The sequence below is a fragment of the Patagioenas fasciata genome, chromosome W (genome assembly GCF_037038585.1).
Source record: "Patagioenas fasciata isolate bPatFas1 chromosome W, bPatFas1.hap1, whole genome shotgun sequence".
Classification (NCBI taxonomy): Eukaryota; Metazoa; Chordata; class Aves; order Columbiformes; family Columbidae; genus Patagioenas; species Patagioenas fasciata.
The window spans coordinates 47,516,250-47,538,608 of NC_092559.1; the positions used below are offsets into that span (position 1 = coordinate 47,516,250).

General features: G+C 36.1%; 1 protein-coding gene across 4 annotated transcripts in view; it reads right to left on the reverse strand.

Annotated features, from left to right (window-relative positions):
* The window catches only part of LOC136114505 (nipped-B-like protein), a 176,542-nt gene that overhangs the window by 108,261 nt on the left and 45,922 nt on the right, over positions 1 to 22,359 (reverse strand). For all 4 annotated transcript variants that reach the window (XM_065859870.2, XM_065859869.2, XM_071801605.1 and 1 more), the window contains 7 exons: positions 16,493 to 16,636; positions 13,646 to 13,811; positions 12,578 to 12,708; positions 8,422 to 8,521; positions 6,671 to 6,822; positions 5,461 to 5,621; positions 2,274 to 2,367 (listed from right to left, as the gene is read on the reverse strand). In XM_065859870.2, coding sequence (XP_065715942.1) covers positions 2,274 to 2,367; positions 5,461 to 5,621; positions 6,671 to 6,822; positions 8,422 to 8,521; positions 12,578 to 12,708; positions 13,646 to 13,811; positions 16,493 to 16,556 — 868 coding nt within the window. In that variant the 5' untranslated portion in view covers positions 16,557 to 16,636. The remainder of the gene's footprint in view (positions 1 to 2,273; positions 2,368 to 5,460; positions 5,622 to 6,670; positions 6,823 to 8,421; positions 8,522 to 12,577; positions 12,709 to 13,645; positions 13,812 to 16,492; positions 16,637 to 22,359) is intronic.

Here is a 22,359-nt window from a genome sequence, read left to right on the forward strand (position 1 = left end):
ACAATCATATTCTCCAAGTCTCCAGAAGTCCTTGCTACTTCCATGTCAGAAGTATAGAAATGTACCCTTATCTTTGGTAATTGACTCGCATTTCTATGTTATATAAGAAAGCTTAGATATTATAACATCCTTCCTGTGATCTTTCTCTGGACTGATGATGTCTAGTGCCATTATTTTTATCCTCAAAAAAACCCAAATATTTTGCTAATTTTCTTTATGAACGTTTGTGACTTGTCAACCAAACTTTCAATGACTAATGAGAGTAGCAACAAAAAGCTCAGCATAGATACTTGCTGTTTGTTCATCACTGTAAAATTTATCAGCATAACCAATCACTTTCACTCCAAATTATAGGCCAAAATCTTACTGTCAGGGATCACATATTCTAAGTAACACTGTTATTATCCACATCTCTACAATACATTTCTAAAATGCATAATTAGGGGAAGTAAATGTCTGGCAAGATTCTTACAGCATCAAGAACTGGTTTTCTCAATCAGGGTTCATTAATCTCTTTAAGAAGGCAAAATGGTAGCACCATTAGTAACAATATTTCAGTTGTGTGCTTTATCAATGAGAAAAGTAAAGCTAACATACAGGTAAATAAATAAAAAAGTTCTTCTTGCACTTTTTCAGCCCCTCTAATGCTGAAATGTTACAATCTGAATTGTACAATCAGATTGTTCTCAGAAATAATTTGAAAAGGTATATTTTCAAAACAGGTTCCCAGACAATCAATTGAAACAGCAGTAACTTTAACAAAAAAAAAAAAAATTAAAATGTTTTTCTGGCTGAGTGGTAATCATATATTTGAGTGGAAGAAGCTTAGATTCACAATGTTGTTAAACTGATAAGCTCAACAAACATGGATTTTGTGTAATGAGTTAAGGAAAAACAACCACATTTAGTCTTTGCCATTTACACAAGTCTTGCAACAAGTCCTTTAGCACAAGAACTCCTAAAATACTGATGCTGCTGGCATGCTATACAAGTACTTCTCACTTGCATTTGAGCCATATTTCTTCTGTCACTGTTTAACACAGTGTATACTAACAGAAGATGAACCACAGAGATCATTTAGCAATCATAGGATAATTCAATTAAGAATGAACCCTCAGGAGGTCTTCAGTCAATCCTCGTGCTCAAAGCAGAGTGATCAAGGCCAAGTTATGCAGGGTTTTATCCAGCTCGGTCTTGAAAACCTCCAAGGATGGAAAACATAGATTCTCTGGGCTTTTTCCAATGCTCAACTGTCCCTATAATGAAAAGTTTTTCCTTATACCTAGTCAGAACCTCCCATTTCAATTTAAGTCCATTGTCTCTCATCCTTCCTCCACAACACTGAAAAGTCTGACTCATGTCTTACTGATAATCTCCTCATAGGTATGAGGAGATTGCTCTAAGGTCATGTCGATCCACTGTGTGTCATCCTGTCTGTCCATCCCTCCCCCCATCCCCTCCCAAAGACTTCTCTTATCCAGGCTGCACAAGCCCAATACCCCCATCTCCCCATCACCTGTTCTCCCTCTCCACCTAACCTGACCATCCAGAAAGATTAAATTTTGTTTCAGGGCTAAAGAGAAAAAAACATTGTTGCATCTTTTTACTATTGCCATGTAAATACATAAGCACCGAAAAACTAAATTAGCAAGAATATGCCCAGAGCCCTAACTCACTAAGTCTCATGTATCTCAGTCAGAACTTCTTAGGGATAATATTAAAATCAGCAGTACGTATTCTAGATTTTAGTAAAAAGAATTATTTTCTCAGTTGTCTGACAGTTCTCTATTCCTTCTCCTCAGGTAAAGTTTTCAGGCTACATTTATTCTATATATATTGTGTTCACCGAACTATTTTTAATTTTATGTTCTTAAAATTTGATTACTGCAATCAAGACAAGGGTTGCATGTTAAAACATTTTTAATTGCTTAAGAGTTCAATACTCATAATGCTGCTTTTAAACCATTTCTTATGTAAAGCAACTGAAACTATTCTTATAAAGAATCTAATCCCCACATTAGAAAATATTTAAAATTCTTTTGTCCTCGATGAATTTGAGCTTTGTTTTGAAGTATGATTAGTCAAATTTTGGACCTTCAGAAATTTCTTCTGGATTGGAGCTCAAAACAATTTTGTATCTAAAACTTTATGAAATACACTTTAGTATGATTGGAATACAGAAGTCAGGAGAACTAACTAAATACCTCTTTAAACTCTGTTCTTTAAAAATGGGAAAAAAATACATTGATATATATACATGACTTCTAGACTACCTTTAAGGGTTCCATCACTTCCAGCTGGAGAGCAGACTGACTGTGGTGACCTCAATGAAAATGATGCAGCATTCCTTATTGAAGGATCACCATCCTAAAGTGACAATGATAAAAAATTAACATTATGAACATGAACACTTGATAAAGACTGAAATTAGCACATATACTGATAAAATGGATGGGATGAAAAAGCATACAACAAATATTAGAACAATATTTATTTATATAAAAATCTTTGTAATTTAGACTGCTATTAGACTACTATATAGGCAACATTCCAGAGCACAATCAGCCTTAAGAAGTATCTAGAACCAGAACATGCACACAAAAATAAATCTTACGTATATGTCTTCTAGCTAAATAAGCACTTTTGGTTGACATTAAGATTCCATTTATAAGTTTTTTGTTACATGCACTCATAGTAAAGAGCTGAAAACCAGAAAGATGAACAAAGACCAACTGAAAGATGAGAGAGATTGATGACAACTACACACTCCCTCTGACAATGGCCAAACAGCCAATTTCCATATGCACAGAAGTAGACTAGCCACTGTACACATTATGCATTGTGAAGGCGCAGTTCACACTGCTTAGGGAAAAGGAAACAAAAGTTTGTTATTTATGGACTGAAGATGCTTACAAGGCAAAGAATAAAAATCCATAAGAAACCAGTTTTTATCAGTTTCACCATCCATGGGTCCTTATTACTTTATTTGATTTTTTTTTTCCCAACCACAGAAAAATGAATGTAAAACTCAAGCTGTGCTATTAATTACACTTATTTTTGCAACAGTGCTTGCAAAAAGACTTGTTGCCTCATGTGAGGCCTCATGTGCAAAGAAATCTAATATTCAGATTCAATGCAATAAAAGATTCAATGCAAAAAAAAAAACCATGCAATAAAACACATGTAAGTTTAAGGTAAGCCAAAATTAATTAATTTCCTGATGTACAAGTTACTAGTTTATTTAATACATTGAAATTATGGAGCTGATTTTTTTCAAACCTGACTTATCTTTGAATTGTAATAAATCTCAAAAAAAATCACCCAAATATTGAAGAAAAAGAAAACAACAAAAAAAAAAAACCCACTTACTAACTTTTTAACATATGTTTTATTAGAAGAGGTCCTCTACCCATGACTGCCAAGGACACAGGCAAAGGTACCTTTTATTAATTTATCTAAACAGACCAATAGGTAGATGACCTTTCAGGTGCAAATGCCATTCCTACCGTAGCTGACAAATTTTCAGAAGTGCTCATTTACTGTTTCCTAGTTCAGAACTTCATCAAATGGTGAAATGTAAGCATGAACTTATATTCTAGGAATTTTCTCAACTTTATCAAAAAATGGTCCTTAAATTCAGTATATGCACAGTGAGACTTCAAGGGTATACTTGCTGATTTTTTAAAATTATGTATTGTAAATATACAATATCTTGTAACTATTCATCATTTTTAAAGCAACAAAATCCTAAAACTAAGAAAAATACTAAACAATAATTAAGTTTTTAGTTTTTATGGATTTAATAATCCTCATCCATAACTACCTGTGTCAAAGGTCACACTGCTTCTAAAAAGTTTGCAATATTATGATTAAGCTTATTATTTATACATAGATGCAAAACTTTAATTAATTCAAATTCTTCAAACTGTTTTCTGCATGATAGCTACTAAAATCAGCTTTTAAAGATATAATTACTTTTTACCTCAAGTATTTCTCCAAATAAACTGAACAATGATGGTATGTGTTATGTTTTCATAGTCTGTCAGATTTTAATGAGTTGCATTTCTAAGTTCTCATGAACTAGGATGCAGTTGCATTGCTTGGATCACAAAATTAGGGGTGAATATATTTAAATACTTCCTCTTTAAACACTGTGAAATAAATTATCCTAATATTAAAGTTTTCTAAAATTCTTGTCTTAACCAAACCAAGATTCTCTTGAAAGTGTACCTTTAACATAGTTGGGGGATAAACGTACACTTAATGCTAAGAACAGCTTCTTGTTTTGAAAAATTTTCATTGCTGAAGGAGAGACTGAGAAAAACATCTGATGATTGTGTATTATGATAGATTCCTTCTTTACAAAACTCTGTTGTTTAAGATGCCACTTCTTAGCTAATATTTTAAATCAGCATAATTACTGCATTAAAAAAAAAGAGAAGACTAATAAAACTAAGAACTCTCTTGGAGTTCTAGTGTATTGATCTTGGTAAGAGATTTAGAAAGCCTGGTATTAATAGTACACTTGTTGAATACAACATTTTTTCTTTGATTCCACAAACTAATTTATGAAAACAAGAGTTACCCATGGTTTTTGTAAGCTAAATAAAACATACACACAAAAAAAGAAAGAGGCCTGCTTGCCTGTTTAGTTTTGTAATTACCGTTACGCCTACTGTTGTAGGCATCACTATGACCACACTGTTCAAAAAGCTAATGTCAAAAAATAAAAATGAAACTTAAGCGCTCTCCCCTTAAGAGCTGTTAAAAGACTGTGCCAAACTTGTAAAGATTCCTAACATGCTTCATCCACAGGATGAGTTGCTCATTAAGAAGTTCAAAACACTGTGGGAGAAAGTTGCTGGGTTTTTTTCCTTTAGATTCAAGATTTCAGCAAGAATTTCTCCCACATGAACCGAAGTCACCATAGGAAAATGTCTTATAAAGGAAACAGGCCATAAAAGAGCATAACAGACCAGTAAGAAAAGATGGCAAAATGAATTTTTGCCTTTGTCAACACTACTCTATTACCCAATAAGTTATTTAAATATGTCAGGTCTAATTGACAGTTATGGTAATCTTCAGACAGACAAGTTAACTATATACCTATTTAGAATCTAGTATTGTTTGCATCAACATATTGCTACAATAATTGCAGAGATACTCTACCATTTTTTTAAAATAAACTCACATGAGTAAGTTTTTTTTATGTTTCATATTTTTATCAGAATCAATGTTACAAACTCTTCCAAAGGAAAGAAATATCTAGAAAAAATTAAAACTCACTCATTAAAGTCGCATGGTTGAGTGCACACATCTGAAACTCAAATATATTTTCAGCAGTTTTATTCATCAACAACAACATAGGAAAATATCTGACTTCTAAGGCAGCTAAATGCATACTTGCTTTATCATAGTATATATGTGCTTTATCATAATAAACTGATCAAGGTAACATACATCACTACTTAGCCTGTGCACCATCTGTAGGTAATCTTCATTTGAGCCATGTCTGGAATTATCAGCATGATGATTAGCTGAATTTCCAGACAATTGATTTGGAACTTTATTTTCATGGAGATTCCTCATCCCAGCTGTGACAATGGGACTGGATACTGAAGCTGAAATACAAAAAAATTTAAATAACTATACTGATAATTTCACACACTTACTAACTCTAAAATATTTCACAGAAGACACCATAATAGTGGATATTAATGAGTTGGATGCAAGAGGTCTGAAATCTGAACAATAATCCAACTTTCTTGATTGAATACTTTTGCTACAAATATCTTGAATAAAATTAGATATCCAAGATTTCGATTTTCAAGAGGATTTAAAACCTAAATTCCATGTACAGAATAGCCAAGTTTCTCTCCACATCTATCCTAATTACAGTCACATTCTTACAGGTTATAGAAAACTTTATTTTCCTCTATATAATGTGTATTCACTACCTTTAGTAACTTCCAAGGTATTCACGAGATACAAAACATTACATACAAAACAGTTATGTGATTTCTAAGCACATTGCTAAACTTTAAGAACAGATGGTTTAAAAGAATCCAACAAGAATTCTACTTACCCAAAAAAACCCAAAAACCCTAGATACTTAATAGGGTTCATGTTGTTCAAGATTTCTTTTAAAAAAGGGAAGAACAAAGAAATACATTCATTCTGAAGGTCATCTTTGCCAGTTATTGCATACCTTGAGCATAATTCTAGCCAACTTAGTCATCTACACTACAAAGATTTGGTAAGGTTAAATAAGTTGGCAGCAAATCTTACGTTACACTGGCAAAAATTAGGTTTTTGCTGGTATAAACAATTGCTATAGCTAACAAATAAAAGTTTGGGGGTTGTTTTGATTTTTCTATTATGCATACATGACAACTATGCAAAATGGGTGTACTTAAGGGAGGAACAGTGTGACATGTACGTTTTACTATTTCTTCTTCCTTTAAAAAAAAAAAAGAAAAAAAAAAAGTATAAACTACCACTCTGTACAGTCAGGAAAGCAAAGCTTAAGCATACTCAAAAAATTCCCTATCAACTCAAAGATTTGCATTAAGCATGTGACTTCTTCAAAGAAATTAGAGAGCTGTGAAACATGCACATGAAGGTAAAGTTGACATGAGATCAGAGAATAACACAATTATCATAGATTTACCTTGCTGCATCTGAGGATGTGGTGTATAACTTGGAGGATGTGAATATGGCATGTATCCTGCAGGACTCTGAGGAGCATATGGACTAGGCACTGGACTGTTCTGTTGTGTCAAAAATCTGTTACCAGCGCTTGTCTGTGGTGGCACAAACCGACTAAAAATAAAGTTTTAAAAAGTTGGAAAAAGATATTTAGACAAATTTAGTATTTCTTTTGGAATATTATACCTTTGGAACATTATAACTTCTGTAAGAAACAAAATTCCAGTGCAATCAAGAAACCCCTTCAAAAGCAGTATTTTAAGCTCTCAATACCTTCTCAACTTCAATTATTACTTAAAAGCCACAGCTTGAGTACTGCATTAGTAAAAGTAAAGAACAGAATAAAAAGCATTCATAAGTCCACCACCTACGGAAAGGAAACAATGACACAAATATTTATTAAAATAAGATCTGCAGATTTACTAAAACAAGATGTGCAATTTCCAAAAGTTAGCCCTAGAAGTTTCAATCCAAGTGATAGCTAAGTTTTAATTATCATATAACAACTAGCTCGCTAGGATTAACAAGAAGCCATCTACTCTAAATATGATTTTTCCAGTAAGATTTCAAAGAACTTTCTCTAACAGAACTATATTGCCAAGATACAGGAATGTGATAGGCAGTTTGATAGGACCTGACTCAAAGTCCACTGAATACAACTTATTCTTTCACTGGCTTTATCTTACACTCATCTAAAGATAGGAAGCCATGAAAATAAAATAGGTTTTTGACGATAATACACATACATTATAACATTCTTATATGAGCTTTTCAAAATAAACCAAATAAATACTTCAGAATGTATAATACATGCTTTCACAACCCTCAGTTCTAGATAGCAACTCTATGAAGGTAAGCTTCCATGGAAAGAAATAGCAAAGTATATAACACAAGGATTTTGCAAGGACTTTGAGAAAACTTAGCACATTACTAATATTCATAATTCAAAAAACCTTCTTCAATATCACTTTTAGATATAAGTAAAAAAGTATACTGGTTTTTGTGCAGATACAGAGCATTTCATTTGCCAAAACAATTACACTAACTTGAAGTGAAATAAGTTTATTTTAATAATGATATCTAATAACTGGAGATTAAATCTGTTAAAGCCCAGTAACTGAGTTGAAACTACATGCAGAACTCTTTCCTCCAATCCAGAATACTTTATTATATTAACAAAGGCCTGGATTACTACTTGCTGACACTCAACATTTGGAAAAGAACCAGAAAGTTGATGAGGAAGCTGCTGGAAGACTGGCCAAACTACTGGGCCCTATCCTCCTCTGAGCAGCCTTTTGTCTAACTGTTACAGCATTACTCCATGTTTTTGCAAGCCTTCTTTCCCACCTCCTGTCACATTGGTACTGTTATACATGCCAGAACAGATAGCCTCTTCTATCCTCCTGGCACCAGTCTCAGCTGGAGGGGTGGCAGGAGGCAGGGGGATTCCTTAAGCAGGAAAGAAAGTTAACCAAAATTATAGGAGGTAGAGAGAGCAGGAAATCATGAACAGTCAGAATACAAAGATTAACTCACTAACAAAAAGATGTTTCTTTGCCAGATGAAGAAACTCACCCTGCTGTCAGACAAATGCAAAATTTGTCTTGACACTGATCATCTTCCATTCACATACTTGCAACAAGAACTGACTGTCACTGTAGAAAGAATTTGCAGTTTGCTGCCCATCCCACCCCATTTAAAAGAAAGTGTTACCTGGAAGGGCTATGTGAGATAGTGGTTTGTTGATAATTGGAAGATGCAGGACTACTACGCATGGAATTCTGAGAAATATTAAACTGCGACATCATCATCCCTATTAAGAAGATAGGAGCGTTACTTTACATGCATTTCCTTTTTAATCAATGAAGTCTCTTATTTCAGGAATTATTATATACAAAGGGATTATAAACTTTACAGACATTAGCATCTTCTACCCACAACTGTTAGAGAACATTAAAAGAGCTTGATTCTGTGTAAGATGTTCATTTTATACCATGACATAAAATGAGCGTTCCCTAAAGCAGTATTAATTCAATTATAAATATCAATGGTAGTTCCTTCATCTGTACCTTAGCCAAAAACCTGCTAGTAAATAGAAACATTTTATAAGAGGCTCTATACTCCACACTAGTGTGCGTACAGTACTCATTGTGCCAATAAGTAAAAGATTTGGAAACTTCACAAGTCAGAAGAACACAGAAAACTTATCTCCCATTTTCAGAACAATACAGCAAACAATTGTCTTGGGCTGAGCGATGCAAGATATTCTCCCTGCTCCTATAATGCCTTAGTGGTTCCTTTCTAACCAAGGACAAAAACGCTTTCTATTCCACCTGCAAAGAAACACCAATATCGCACCTGTAGACTCCCCACAACCTGTAGATTCCCACAGTCATGCTTTAGAAATTCAGGAGGTGTACTAGATGGCAAGCTGCAAGTACCAATGTACTTGAAACTAACATCTTTATTAGGGAGAATTTAAAGTAATCTTTTTTCTTCCTCTCTTCAATATAGGTACAAAGAATTTCCTGACCACCACATGACACTGGAAGTTAAAGTGGTACAGGTACACAAAAACTTATGACCCTTAACCAGGTGATTTTGATGACAGAATTGAATGTCTTGCAGCTAAAACAGCATAAAAAAATCACATGCATACTACAGCTTGGCAAGCTGCAGCAAGTGATCCACAGCCATGGGTAAAAGCATATCAGTAACGCAAATATTTTAAATCAAAGGTTAGATAGAAGGCTGACAGTAGCCCCCAATCCAGTGTTTGGAAGCTATCAATCCTTGAATTACAGTTGTGCAATGCTTATTGATGAACTGATGGGGGAAGCATTATTTGTCCACTAGAATAGGATCCTCAGATTGATAGATTTCAATGTCTTTGTAAATTATGCTGTTCCTGATTAGGACTGCATAAAGTAAGTTTAAAATATTTAAAGATACAGAGCTTGAGAGAAGCCATTGGGGTCATTGAGTCCCATCCCCCATAACTGCAGATGATCAGGGATAGATATCTAGTGCAAATATCCAGTCCTGGGCTGCTCTGGGCTAGTTTACATATGCTAATGTACTTGGAATGCAGCACTTCATACCTACCAGGAGGTAGTAACTGCATTTCTGGGAGATTATCCCATCTCTGCTGGGATGACGGGAAGAGAAAAAGAGGTGACATGGAGGATTTCTGAAACTAGCTTTGCTTGTGTGACTATTGTGGTAATTGAAATCGGTGATAGTAATTCAAGCACCCAGCATGCCCACTCACTTATCACAGCCACTCTCAACACAGCTAGGTAGTAGTTAGTCAAACTAATAACCCTTAACATTCATGTACAGAAAGCTGACAATGTTCCCATATAATTATGAACTATACAGATGAAGTTTCACTTTATGATTCAAGCAAAGACTGCACTTTTAAAATACTTTAAAAATGTATCTATTTGTTTTCTACTCCCTAAATTTAAAACATGTTTTGAACCACAGATGCAGTAGGTTTTGGTTTAAAAGAATGACAGAAAATATATAAACTAATCAATTTTTAATACCATTTAAAAAACCCTTATTATGTGACAAACTGTTCTCACTTCTCTGTCTCTGTTGGGGGGAGGGGTGACATGGGGGATGCAATCTTGCAATCTAGCTAACTTAAAAAAAAAAGAAAAAGACGGGGGGGGGGGGGGGGGTTCTGCTACCTTTGTTCCTTCACGGTTCTGGGCATTACAAATACTGGATCACAGTACCCAATACTGACTTCACTGTATGTTGGACTTAACAGAAGGACAATATTCAGAAGGAAAACAGTAAGGAAAGCAAAAGAGATTAATTTCAAATACTAGAAAAGAGCCTAAATTTCTAGCTGGCAAAATGCATTATGTAAGATCCCTACCAAACCCCCAACCATCCTACAAATCTAGACTCTACTGAGATTACAAAATATGTTCAGAAAGTAGAAGAAAACCTAACCCTTGCTGCCGGAACACATCAGTGTATCCTCCTTTGGTCTTGGAGATCTGAATGGGATGTATTAACAGCTAATTAAGACTAGCATGATTTGCCAGCATCTAGCTTAAAGATCCCCCTATTTCCAGGTAAGAGTGTGGCCTTTTTCACAGAAAAAGTCACACTTTGCCTAGCTTTTCCAAATATTGATTCCAGGGCTGTGTTCCTCTCAAAATACTTGGTCTACAGCTATGTTTTTCCCCTCTTCCCCCTTTCTTTCACTTTTTCTGATTTCACACTTATATTGCAATGTTTGCACTGGTAGAAGTATTCAGAATTGTGTAAAATAAAATATCAAAGGAAGTTTTAAAGTCTGATCTCTTCTGTTTCTCCGAAATCACTTTATTAAAATAACATCAACTATTCTTTTACGTTTCATGCTGAATTCTTTTTAATTCTGTACTAAGACCTTCCTTCAAACATAGGCCCAAGCACATTTACTAAAGATAAAGGTGCTTTTATTTAATTAAGGATTATTCTTAACCTATTGAATTGAGCTGCAAAAGTGTTTCCCCCTCTGATGCACAGAATTAGCAAAAATTAGAAAGAAATTAACTTGCTTTATCTTCTGTCTTTCAAAAGCCTCTGCTGGAACAAATAATTTCAAAACCAATGTCTCCCTTTTGCACTGGCAAAAATAATTTTACTCTACAGAACTGGTGGAAAACTCTGATTCAAATGTATATTCTTTGTGGAACCACTCTGCAAAAACTGGCAGGACAGTCACAACTCTTCCCACAGCTGGAAAAAAAAAAAATCATACTCTGCCACAGCTACCACCAAACCCACAATCTGGAGACTGTTTTCAGAGCTTAAATTTAATTATATATGTATCAATGAGCTACTAAATATTTAGCACTGCCTTTCACATTTTCATTCCAGAAAATATCTGGATTCTTTCAAGGAATATTACGTGTTCTGTCCTTAGCAAGTTCTTTTCAAATATTGTATGGCCTTTTACTCACTAGCCTAAGTGAACAGTCTAAATAATCTCATTTTCTTATTTTTCCCCTTTAAAAATGCCTTACACTTTCTATACCCTGTGGACTCCAGTAACACTTCTATCTATCTCTCTACAATGCTAGCAAAGCTTTATCCTCACACTGTGAAAACTCTAGAAATTCTCCTACTCATTTCATAGTTTAGTATTTAAAGAAAATATTTCAGCTGCAAATGAAGAAGTCTCCAGATCTACAAGTAGAATCTGTCTGATTAATCCTTTGCTTGGTCTCTCCCCTTCTCCATCTTTGCTATCCAGGAGTATATCTCACTAAACCTCAGAAAAGAATTAGCTGTCAAAACAGCATCGCTAATTGCTGAGAAGAGGAATGGCAGGGAGGAGTTAAGTATGGTTCATTCAACCTTATTCCTTACCCCAGAACTATTAAGAACTACCGCTACAAAGATGCACTATAATCGTACAAATTTCAGTAAAGTTTCTTCCCAACTTCAATTATTTTCTTAGATAAATATATGAACCTAGCCATGAAGAGATTCAAATAAAATTACAGGGTGTTTCAAAAAGATGGACCCAATTTGAAATCACTACTGCTTTGAAATTGTGTCCATCTTTCTGAAACACCCTGTACTTTAAAATAAAATCCAATCACTCATCCTAAAAATTAAATTTTGTAGTGAAATTAAACATTATTTTTTACCAAAAATCCTGATAGAATTTATTTCCATGCTTATTCTAATACAATTGCTCTTGGAAGATGGCAAGACATAGCTTTATATCACGATCAAATACAAGGTAAAGCATAAATATCACAGTTGTGCTCCATATATATTTGTGGTTAGTGTCAGTCCCCTAAAATTACAGAACAACATAAACCACAATCAACAAATAATCAAAAATCCTTACCGCTTTGTACCCCATATCTGTTTTGCATGCTTTTCTCCCTGAAAACATTAGGATTCCTTGCCAGAATAGCCTGCAGCAAGACTGGTATATCTCCCTCTGGATCATCACTGCCAAGGTTATCTTTCAATTCTCTGGAATTTTGGAAGTAAGCAAATTAAGAGGCAAATGCATTTTCAAATTATAAGAAACCATGAGTCAAGTTAAAAAAAAAAAATACACCACCACAAAAACAAACAAACAAACCAACCAACCCCCACTCAACCAAAACAAAAGACAATTTCCTGTTAAAATATACAGGAAAAAAAAAAGTCTGCAAAGCACTGTTCCCCGCGTCTATTTTTTTTTCTCTCTTGTTTAAGGAATGTATGAAGAGGCATTCCTATTAGCCTTCAAAATTATTTTCTGTTAATAAGCACTTATATATACATGCCTGTCAGTTTCAGACTATTATAAAAAGTTTCTTATGCCCACTTTTGTATTGTGATCTCCATAAAAAAGAGCACTTTGGCATAATATCAAGAAAGTATTACTGTAGGAGTGAAAATAAGTTATGTGTGAATGTATAACATTCAGGTTGCAGTCCAACATTTTGAGAAACTTTGATTTTAAAAAGGAAAATTGGCATATCTTTGACATCACAGGATTCCCTTAGAACCATCAAAAACGTAACAGATTTTCTATAAATGCATCTGTGCTTTCACTTATTGTTTGCTTTAATGACTTTTAAAAGCTACTTTCGTTTAATCAAAACAACTGATTGGAACATGTAGGAAAAAGATAGGGCTGTCAACATAAGACAATTCAAAGGACACCTAGGGAAAAGAAAAAAAAAAAACACAAAACAAACACAAACAAAAAACACCACACCAAAAAAACCTAAACACAAACCATACACCACCACCACACACACACAAAATATATATATGCGCTAATCTGCTAAACTAGCCTAATAAAAAAGCTGTATGTTCTAACTTTCAGATTCTCACAAACACTCTTCTCAATTCAGTTCATTTTAATTTCAAAGAATAAGGATGGTAATCTGATATAGTTGAAGTTCAAAATACATACATGTGATCTGTTGACACCTGATTGAGACTATGGATGAGCTGTGAAACCAGATTTTCATCCCTGCAAGCCAGAAGGCAGTTCACCTCTTCAGCTATCCGTCCATTGAAAAGCAGGCTTTTTGTTGTTGTAGCAGGTAAAGGTGACGGAAGAGGCAGCTGGTTCAAAACTGTTATCAAAAAACAGAAAGAAATTCAGAATCATTTCATGAAACACAAGCATACAAAGATGGACACCTTCTTACTCCCTCATGTGATTAAGGAAGAAAACCTGACAACTCCATCTGAAATATATAGAAGATTTCTGGATTTTTTTTTTAAATCATGAACACACACACACACACACACACACACAAAGACTGGACTCCAGTTTTAATACTATAATGCAGTCAAGTCCATAAGTTATATTATTATATTATTGCAAATATTTAATTAAGGGAAGTTTTATGAATAAAAACATACTTTTAAAAATTCCAGAATACTAAGTTACTTAATGTTACAGCAGTTTTTTCTTGGAGCTGAAGGCATGGATAAAAGGAAGGAAATGCAAAATCCTTGTAGCTGCATGTAATACTGTAACGCAACCAAAACTAAACAACCCAACAACCAATTTAAGCCACTAATTAAATTCTCAATTGATTCTTCTCCTATTGTATTCATTTTTATGTAAGTAATCTTCTCAATAAATGGCTAGTATCGTTGTTTGGAAAGATCACTAAAATGTTAATTCAGTCAATATTTCAGTCTGGTGCAAAAGGAATTGCAGTTTTTGCATTGTTGAAATTTGCCGTTTGATATGGGAATACCTTCTCAAATAAATGTGGTTATGTTATACATAATTTAAATGTGCTTTTCTTGCTTTATGGTTTTTGCTACTGACTTATTACTTGCTGTTTATGTTATATGGAAATGATGTTAGAAAAAAAGCAAATCAAGCGATTTTCTTATTAGAGTTCAAAATGGATCATAAAGCAGTGGAGACAACTTGCAACATCATCAAACGCCATATTCAACTGACCTCTCACCAACCAACTGCCACTTCTTCAAGCATCTCGACAACTTTTTGCAGGGAAAATGCTTCCACAACCAGCAGGTTGCAGAAAATGCTTTCCAAGAGTTCGCTGAATCCCCAAGCACAGATTTTTACGCTACAGGAATAAGCAAACTTATTTCTCATTGGCAAAAATGTGTTGATTGTATTCGTTCCTATTTTGGATTAATAAATATGTGTTTGAGTCTAGTTATAATGATTTAAAATTCACAGTCCAAAACCACAATTACTTTTGCACCGACCTAATACCTATTCACAAATCTTGGTAAAAAGATTTGTTTAATGAAAACAGCTATCACAATATTTCAATCAGATTATAAATGAGCATACTATACTTTCAGAGGGCATTCTTAGTTCTACAGGCATAACAAAGAAGTGTACCAAATAAGAAGCCTCGACCAGATGATTTGGCTGGGCTATAGAGATGGGAGTAAGCCAGAAGAGGCCAAAAGGCTTGCCACATAGGAAAAGTCACTTTCATGGGTCCATGAAAACAAGCTGACTCTGACTTCAGGTTCCCAGTCTGACTATATTAGGAATAGCTTCAGAAAATAAACAACTGTGAAATATACTCTTTTGGCTCTTTTATATTTTGAAATTCTTAAAAAAAAAAAAAAAGGGGGGGGGGGGGGGGAGGCATCACAGAATTCCAGTATTTTTTTTCCTCTATACAATGAATGTCATTACCCTATTTAGAAATAAACTAATAAACTGCAATTCAAATTAAAATGTATAATATAATAAAATAGCTAGCTTTCATTACTTGCATTATATTACCTTGAATGTGCCTTGAAACTTGGAAAAACTAGCAAGATCAGCAAAACATATTTACTAGAACAGTATAAATTCAGCTAGTTAACTGAGCCTACTCTATTGCCTCTAGTCATCATGTCCTCTATATTTTTAGGGCAACAGGACTTGTCCATTCCATTACCTTATTTTCACATAGAGAGAAATAAGGTGAAACAATGACAAGCCTTTCTCTTTCACCTACTCCTGAGTTTCTAAACATTAGATAAATACCTCAGATAAAGAAAACACACCTAACACAAGGGCTAAGCCCACCAAAGGTAGTTCAGTGTTTCAAGAAACTCTTGCACCAGGAGTTTGAACAGTGACTTCTTCCTGTTAAGTATTTTGACTTCTTTAGAACCTTACCTGAAAATACTTAGTGCTTGAAAACTACCCATAGCCCAGAACCTGCCGTATTTAAAGACAGCACACAAACCTCATCTGCTCCTTTTGCAGGCTGAACAGCCAAGAAAGCATCATAGGTTCAGCTGCTTATTTCTGTTCTAGCAGCCATTCTTTGCATTCTGTAATTAGAGCAAATTTTTGTACTTTGTCCAAAACTAAGGAACTAGGTTTCAAGTATATTCAGCATATTCCACAACTCTCTCTAGCTGAACATGAGTCTAATCTTCTCTCTCTTCAGTGAAGATGAGATGTATGTTTTAGAGAACTATTTTATCATTTGTATGTTTTTCTTTATTTGTGAGGTATGCAGATATGTTACTCAATGATATTTCAAACAAACTCCTATATTTTATGTTTCTGGTTTACTTAAGGGGGCTTTTTAACCTACATTTCATTTCATGTTTAAATTAGCATATTTTGTTTGAATATATTTTTTAAATTTGAGCAATGACAAAAATCACCTTTTTAATATCAAATCTGATTTTGAACAGATTTAATTTTAACAACTTTAAAAATAAATCTATTTTTAGTATTTTGAAAATGCAGGTATTTACTGAAGAGGCAGAAAGGAACACAGCAAAGAGACAAAAAAAGAATACTTACGGTCCGTAAGACTAGCAATCCCTGCAAGAGTAGTGATAGGAACATGAGGCATATCCCCATTCATCCTGAAGTTCTGGGATGGTACTTCCTACACAGATATTTTAGTTCAGGTGCCAGCTATCATTACTTCCCATCTCCCAAGCACTAAAAAAGAAAAAAAAAAAAAATATATATATATATAAATGAAAACCCACAAACAACCACACAAGCAGAAAACCAAGTTAAAATTCTCAGATTACTTAAAAGACTTTTAAATTCAATAACATAAGTACACAGACCATAAACTCAGCTGCATACTAAGAAGTAAATTTTGTCAAAAATTAGTGGAATAATATAGAACTCAAATACCAAATTGCATTAAGCAATCACAAGACAAGATTTTGGTCTCAGAAGAAGAGTCCTTCACCAAAAAAGATGCAAGATAAGGCAATGAAAAGACAAATTGCTCAGGTTATAACAGTACCAACTCAAAAATTGGTAACAAAACTTTTGTTTGTTCATACTGCAGTGGACAGCACTTAATCCACAACCAGTTTAAGCAATTAGCCGCTATATTCACTTCCCAGTTTTGGAGGAGATATTTTTCATATAAGAAGCTAGCAAAAACAAAAGGAATAATTTACAGATGCAAAATTCAAGTAGTAAACAAAGCAACAAATACAAAATCATAGTATATTTTAAAAGTAGTAGCTATTTCAAAATTGATCTGAAAGTATCTATTTAATATTAAACACTTTCTTGTCAAACCACCGCCAGGAACTGTTTCACCCACTTCACAGAAATAAAAGGTTTAGTAACCACTGAACTAGCTTGTTTATTTCCTGTAAAACAGCACAGTTTATATTCAACTACTGAAAAGGAATTTGTTCATCCAGTTTACACTAACTATAAAGATCCCAATTGTAAGGAAGTCCACACTATTAAAAAAACCCACAACACCGAACCTGCCCCCCAAAAGATCCTTACAATTATTTCAACTGCAGTTCCAAAACAACAATTTACAAAGACCACAAATTACAATCCACTATTGTTATACTAATGAAATGACAAAAATTGAGCATGATATTTTCTGAATACAAACAAAATAAATTACAGGAAAATAACTTGATATATGCATATATTTACCTATTATAGACAGGTTCCTGTGTTAACAGTTCATGAAATACTAAAAAGATGACTTCTGTCAGAAATTATGTTTACTGAAGGTTCTGAAATAATTGTTTGCTTACCCTTACTTTACAAGCCAACATTTTTGCAAATTACATATACAATACATATAAAGCAAAAGATCACTGCAATTTCCTTAATAATTTTTATCTCATTCTTTCTTACGCCACTCCAATGACATTATATAAGAAGGACACCACTGCTAATACATATGTACAGATTCCAAGACAAGGAAAATTAATATTATAAGTCTTTTTCCTGCTCAAAGTTTTCACAAACCACTGAAGTTAATTTTTCAAAGTTTCTCTATCCACACACAAGTTAATTCTTTGGAGGGGGAGACAACACAACCAACACACAAAAAAAACCCACCCAACACTGAGGTTAAACAGAACTGGCAATGAGTTGACTCCTTTTGCTGCACCTGCTACAGGCTCATTCTCACCACTCAATTTCATGTGTTTATTAAAAATATAGCACATTACAGGTGCAGATAGATATGCTGTGTGGGTTGCTGTGTTTGGGGTGTTCTTAATCCAGGATAAAACAGCCTTCAAACACCCAGAGCAGTTTCAAATGCTACTTGATACTGAAATTTCTTTCCCTGAAACAAATACCAATATACACCGAATTTCAGTGATTTCTTAGTTCCATAAATAAACAACTCTTAAAGGGACAAAAAAACCCACAATAAACCAAACAAACACCTAACTTTTCCCACAATGAATCTGCAACAAAAAACCCAGAAGAGCTAACAACACTTTTAGAATTTAAGTTTTCATTGAAAGGTAAGTAGTTAAAGAACATCTTTCACACAGAAGTTGTATATACAAGAAAAAGGTCATATCTGATGATCTCTCCTCTCCTGACTGAGCTGACTAAGACCACATCACTAGCCAGTACTATTGGAAATCCTGTATGTAAGGGGGTAAGAAATATGTTCACTTTCCCTTCCTGATCGCCTGGAAAAGCTGTAAACATCAGAGGCAGTCACTACTAATACAAGTTCTTTCCTGGTATTAATGCCACAATAATTGAATCATACAGATATTCAATGGGAAAAACTCCTCCAAAACTAGATACTTGAATTAGAAACCTCCACAGATACATGATAAGAAACATGAACTGGCAAGATCCAGATCTGAGAGTGGAGCAAGTGCAGAAAGCTAGAATGGTCAGGGGAAAATAAAGCTTTCTAAGAGGAAGATAGAGGGAGTTGGTTTGTTTAGCTAACAAAACAAAGGTCACGAGGGAAAGTGATGGTCTCTCTAAAGGCAGTCAAAGAAGGTTACAAAGGAAGAATGCTACAGAGCAACAGTATCACCACAATAAATGGGGGCCATGAATGAAAGCAAGAAGAAATGAGAATGGAGCTTCTAACCATCAGAGATGACACTCTCTGGAACAGCCTTCCATTAGCAGTAGTAGCATAGAGAGACAACATTACTTTAAAGATGGATCATACAGATGTTACTGAAGGGATAGGAAGTGGTTGCCTGCACCAGCTGGGAACTAAGAACTGCGATTCAAGAAGCCTGCCTCTTACACCAGGAAGTTTTCGAAAGTATGACAATATGGGTGAACAGATGAGAGTAAACAAAAGATGCAGAGAGACTGAGGGGATTAAGTGATGGGATTAGTTTATATGACAAACACAACATGAAGAAACCACATGGGAAATTTGGGTCCAAACACCTGTTATGTTGAGAGCAAAACCGCATCTGTTATACAACCGGCAAACAAGGTGGGATTCAATTCCGGAACCAGATACTGAGGTCCAGTGAAACTAGAATTTGATGTCACTTAGGAAAATGCAGAAAAGGATCTGGGGGTGTTGATCAACAGCCAGCTGAATATGAGCCAGCAGTGTGCCCAGGTGGCCAAAAAGGCCAACAGCATCCTGGGCTTGTATCAGGAATAGTGTGGCCAGCAGGACTAAAGAAGTAATTGTTCCACTGTACTTGGCACTGGTGAGGCCCCACCTTGAATCCTGTGTTCAGTTTTGGGCCCCTCATCATAAGAAAGACATCGAAGTACTAGAGAGAGTTCAGAGGAGGTGATAAAGATGGTGAGGGGCCTGGAGCACAACTCTGATGAGGAGCAGCTGAGGGAGCTGGGGCTGTTCAGCCTGGAGAAAAGGAGGCTGAGGGGAGACCTCATTGCTGTCTACAATGACCTGAAAGGAAGTTGGAGCATGGAGAGTGTTGGTCTCTTCTCCCAAGTAGCAAGTGATAGGACAAGAGGAAATGGCCTCAAGTTGCACCAGGGAAGGTTCAGATAGGATATTAGGAAAAAATTATTCACAAAGAGGGTTATAAAGCAGTGGAACAGGCTGCCCAGGGAAGAGGTGGAGTCACCATAGATGAGGTTCTTAGAGACATGGTTTAGTCCTAGAGTTAGGTTATGGTTGGACTCAATCTTGAGGGTCTCTTCCAACCAAAATTATTCTATGATTACTAAACTCACTCATTTAGGGAATTCAAAATATCAAGCAGTTAGTGTGGTTAAATAGGGATCTGTTGGGTATGCTCAAGCAGAAGAGGAGAGTTTACAGGTCATGGAAGCAGGAGCTGACCCCTTGGGAGGAACATAAGGCTGCTGTTAGAGGATGTAGGAAGGCAGCTAGGATAGCCAAGGCCTCCTTAGAATTACAGCTGGCAAGAGGGGTCAAGGACAGCAAAAAGAACTTTTTCAAATACATAGCAGATAAAACTAATACCAGAGGCAATGTAGGCCCACTGATGAATGAGGTGGGTGCCCTGGTGGCAGAAGACACAGAGAAGGCAGAATTGCTGAATGCCTTCTTTGTCCCTGTCTACTCTGCTGGAGGCTGTCCTGGGGAACCCTGTACCCCTGAGACCCCGGATGAAGACAGGTCAATGGAGGAGTTTGCTTTAGTCGATGAGGACTGGGTTAGGGAGCAATTAAATAGTCTGGACATACATAAATCCATGGGTCCAGATGGGATGCATCCGCGGGTCCTGAGGGAGCTGGATGAAGTCACTGCTGAACCGCTCTCCACCATCTTTGCCAAGTCTTGGGAAACGGGAGAAGTGCCCGAGGATTGGAGGAAAGCAAATGTCACTCCAGTCTTCAAAAAGGGCAAGAAGGAGGACCCGGGTAATTATAGACCGGTCAGCCTCACCTCTGTCCCTGGGAAAGTAATGGAACAGCTTATCCTTGGTGTCATCTCAAGGCATATCAAGGATAAGAGGGTCATTAGGGGTAGTCAGCATGGTTTTACCAAGGGTAAGTCATGCTTGACCAACCTCATAGCCTTTTATGAGAATGTAACAAGGTGGATGGATGGTGGCAGAGCGGTGGATGTGGTCTACCTTGACTTCAGTAAAGCCTTTGACACAGTCTCCCACAGCATCCTCACAGCTAAATTGAGGAGGTGTGGTCTAGACAATAGAGTAGTGAGGTGGGTTGCAAAATGGCTTAAAGAGAGAAGCCAGAGAGTGGTGGTCAATGGTGCGGAGTCCAGTTGGAGGCCAGTATCTAGTGGAGTGCCTCAGGGGTCAGTACTGGGGCCAATATTATTCAGTATATTCATTAATGATTTAGACGAGGGAATTGAGTGTACTATCAGCAAGTTTGCTGATGACACTAAGCTGGGAGGAGTGGCTGACACACCAGAAGGCTGTGCTGCCATCCAGAGACCTGGACAGGCTGGAGAGTTGGGCGGAGAATAACCTGATGAAATATAACAAGGGAAAGTGTAGAGTCCTGCATCTGGGCAGGAACAACCCCAGGTTCCAGTATAGGTTGGGAAATTACATATTAGAGAGCAGTGTAGGGGAAAGGGACCTGGGGGTCCTGGTGGACAACAGGATGACCATGAGCCAGCACTGTGCCCTTGTGGCCACGAAGGCCAATGGCATCCTCGGGTGTATTACAGGAGGGGTGGTCAGTAGATCAAGAGAGGTCCTCCTTCCCCTCTACTCTGCCCTGGTGAGACCCCATCTGGAATATTGTGTCCAGTTCTGGGCCCCTCAGTTCCAGAAGGACAGGGAACTGCTGGAGAGGGTCCAGCGTAGGGCAACAAAGATGATTAAGGGAGTGGAGCATCTCCCTTATGAAGAAAGGCTGAGGGAGCTGGGTCTCTTTAGTTTGGAGAAGAGGAGACTGAGGGGTGACCTTATTAATGTTTATAAATATATAAAGGGTGAGTGCCATGAGAATGGAGTCAGGCTCTTCTCAGTGGCAACCAATGATAGGACAAGGAGTAATGGGATCAAGCTGGAACACAAGAGGTTCCACTTAAATTTGAGAAAGAACTTCTTCTCAGTGAGGGTAACAGAGCACTGGAACAGGCTGCCCAGGGAGGTTGTGGAGTCTCCTACTCTGGAGACATTCAAAGCCCGCCTGGACACATTCCTGTGTAACCTCACCTAGGCGTTCCTGCTCCAGCAGGGGGATTGGACTAGATGATCTTTTGAGGTCCCTTCCAATCCCAAACATACTGTGATACTGTGAAAAAAACTGACAGCTCAATACAAGATATGTTCTTTCATACAAAACATCAGAACAGCATGCAACAATTAATGGCTTGACTGACAGACATGCTTTGTTGTGCTCTGGTTTTGTTTTCTCATTCAGCAACTGTAACAAAGTAATTAAAAGTAATACATCGTAGCAGCTCACAATCAACCATTTATCAATACTTAGAAAATTTTACATCATCAGTTCTGTACAGT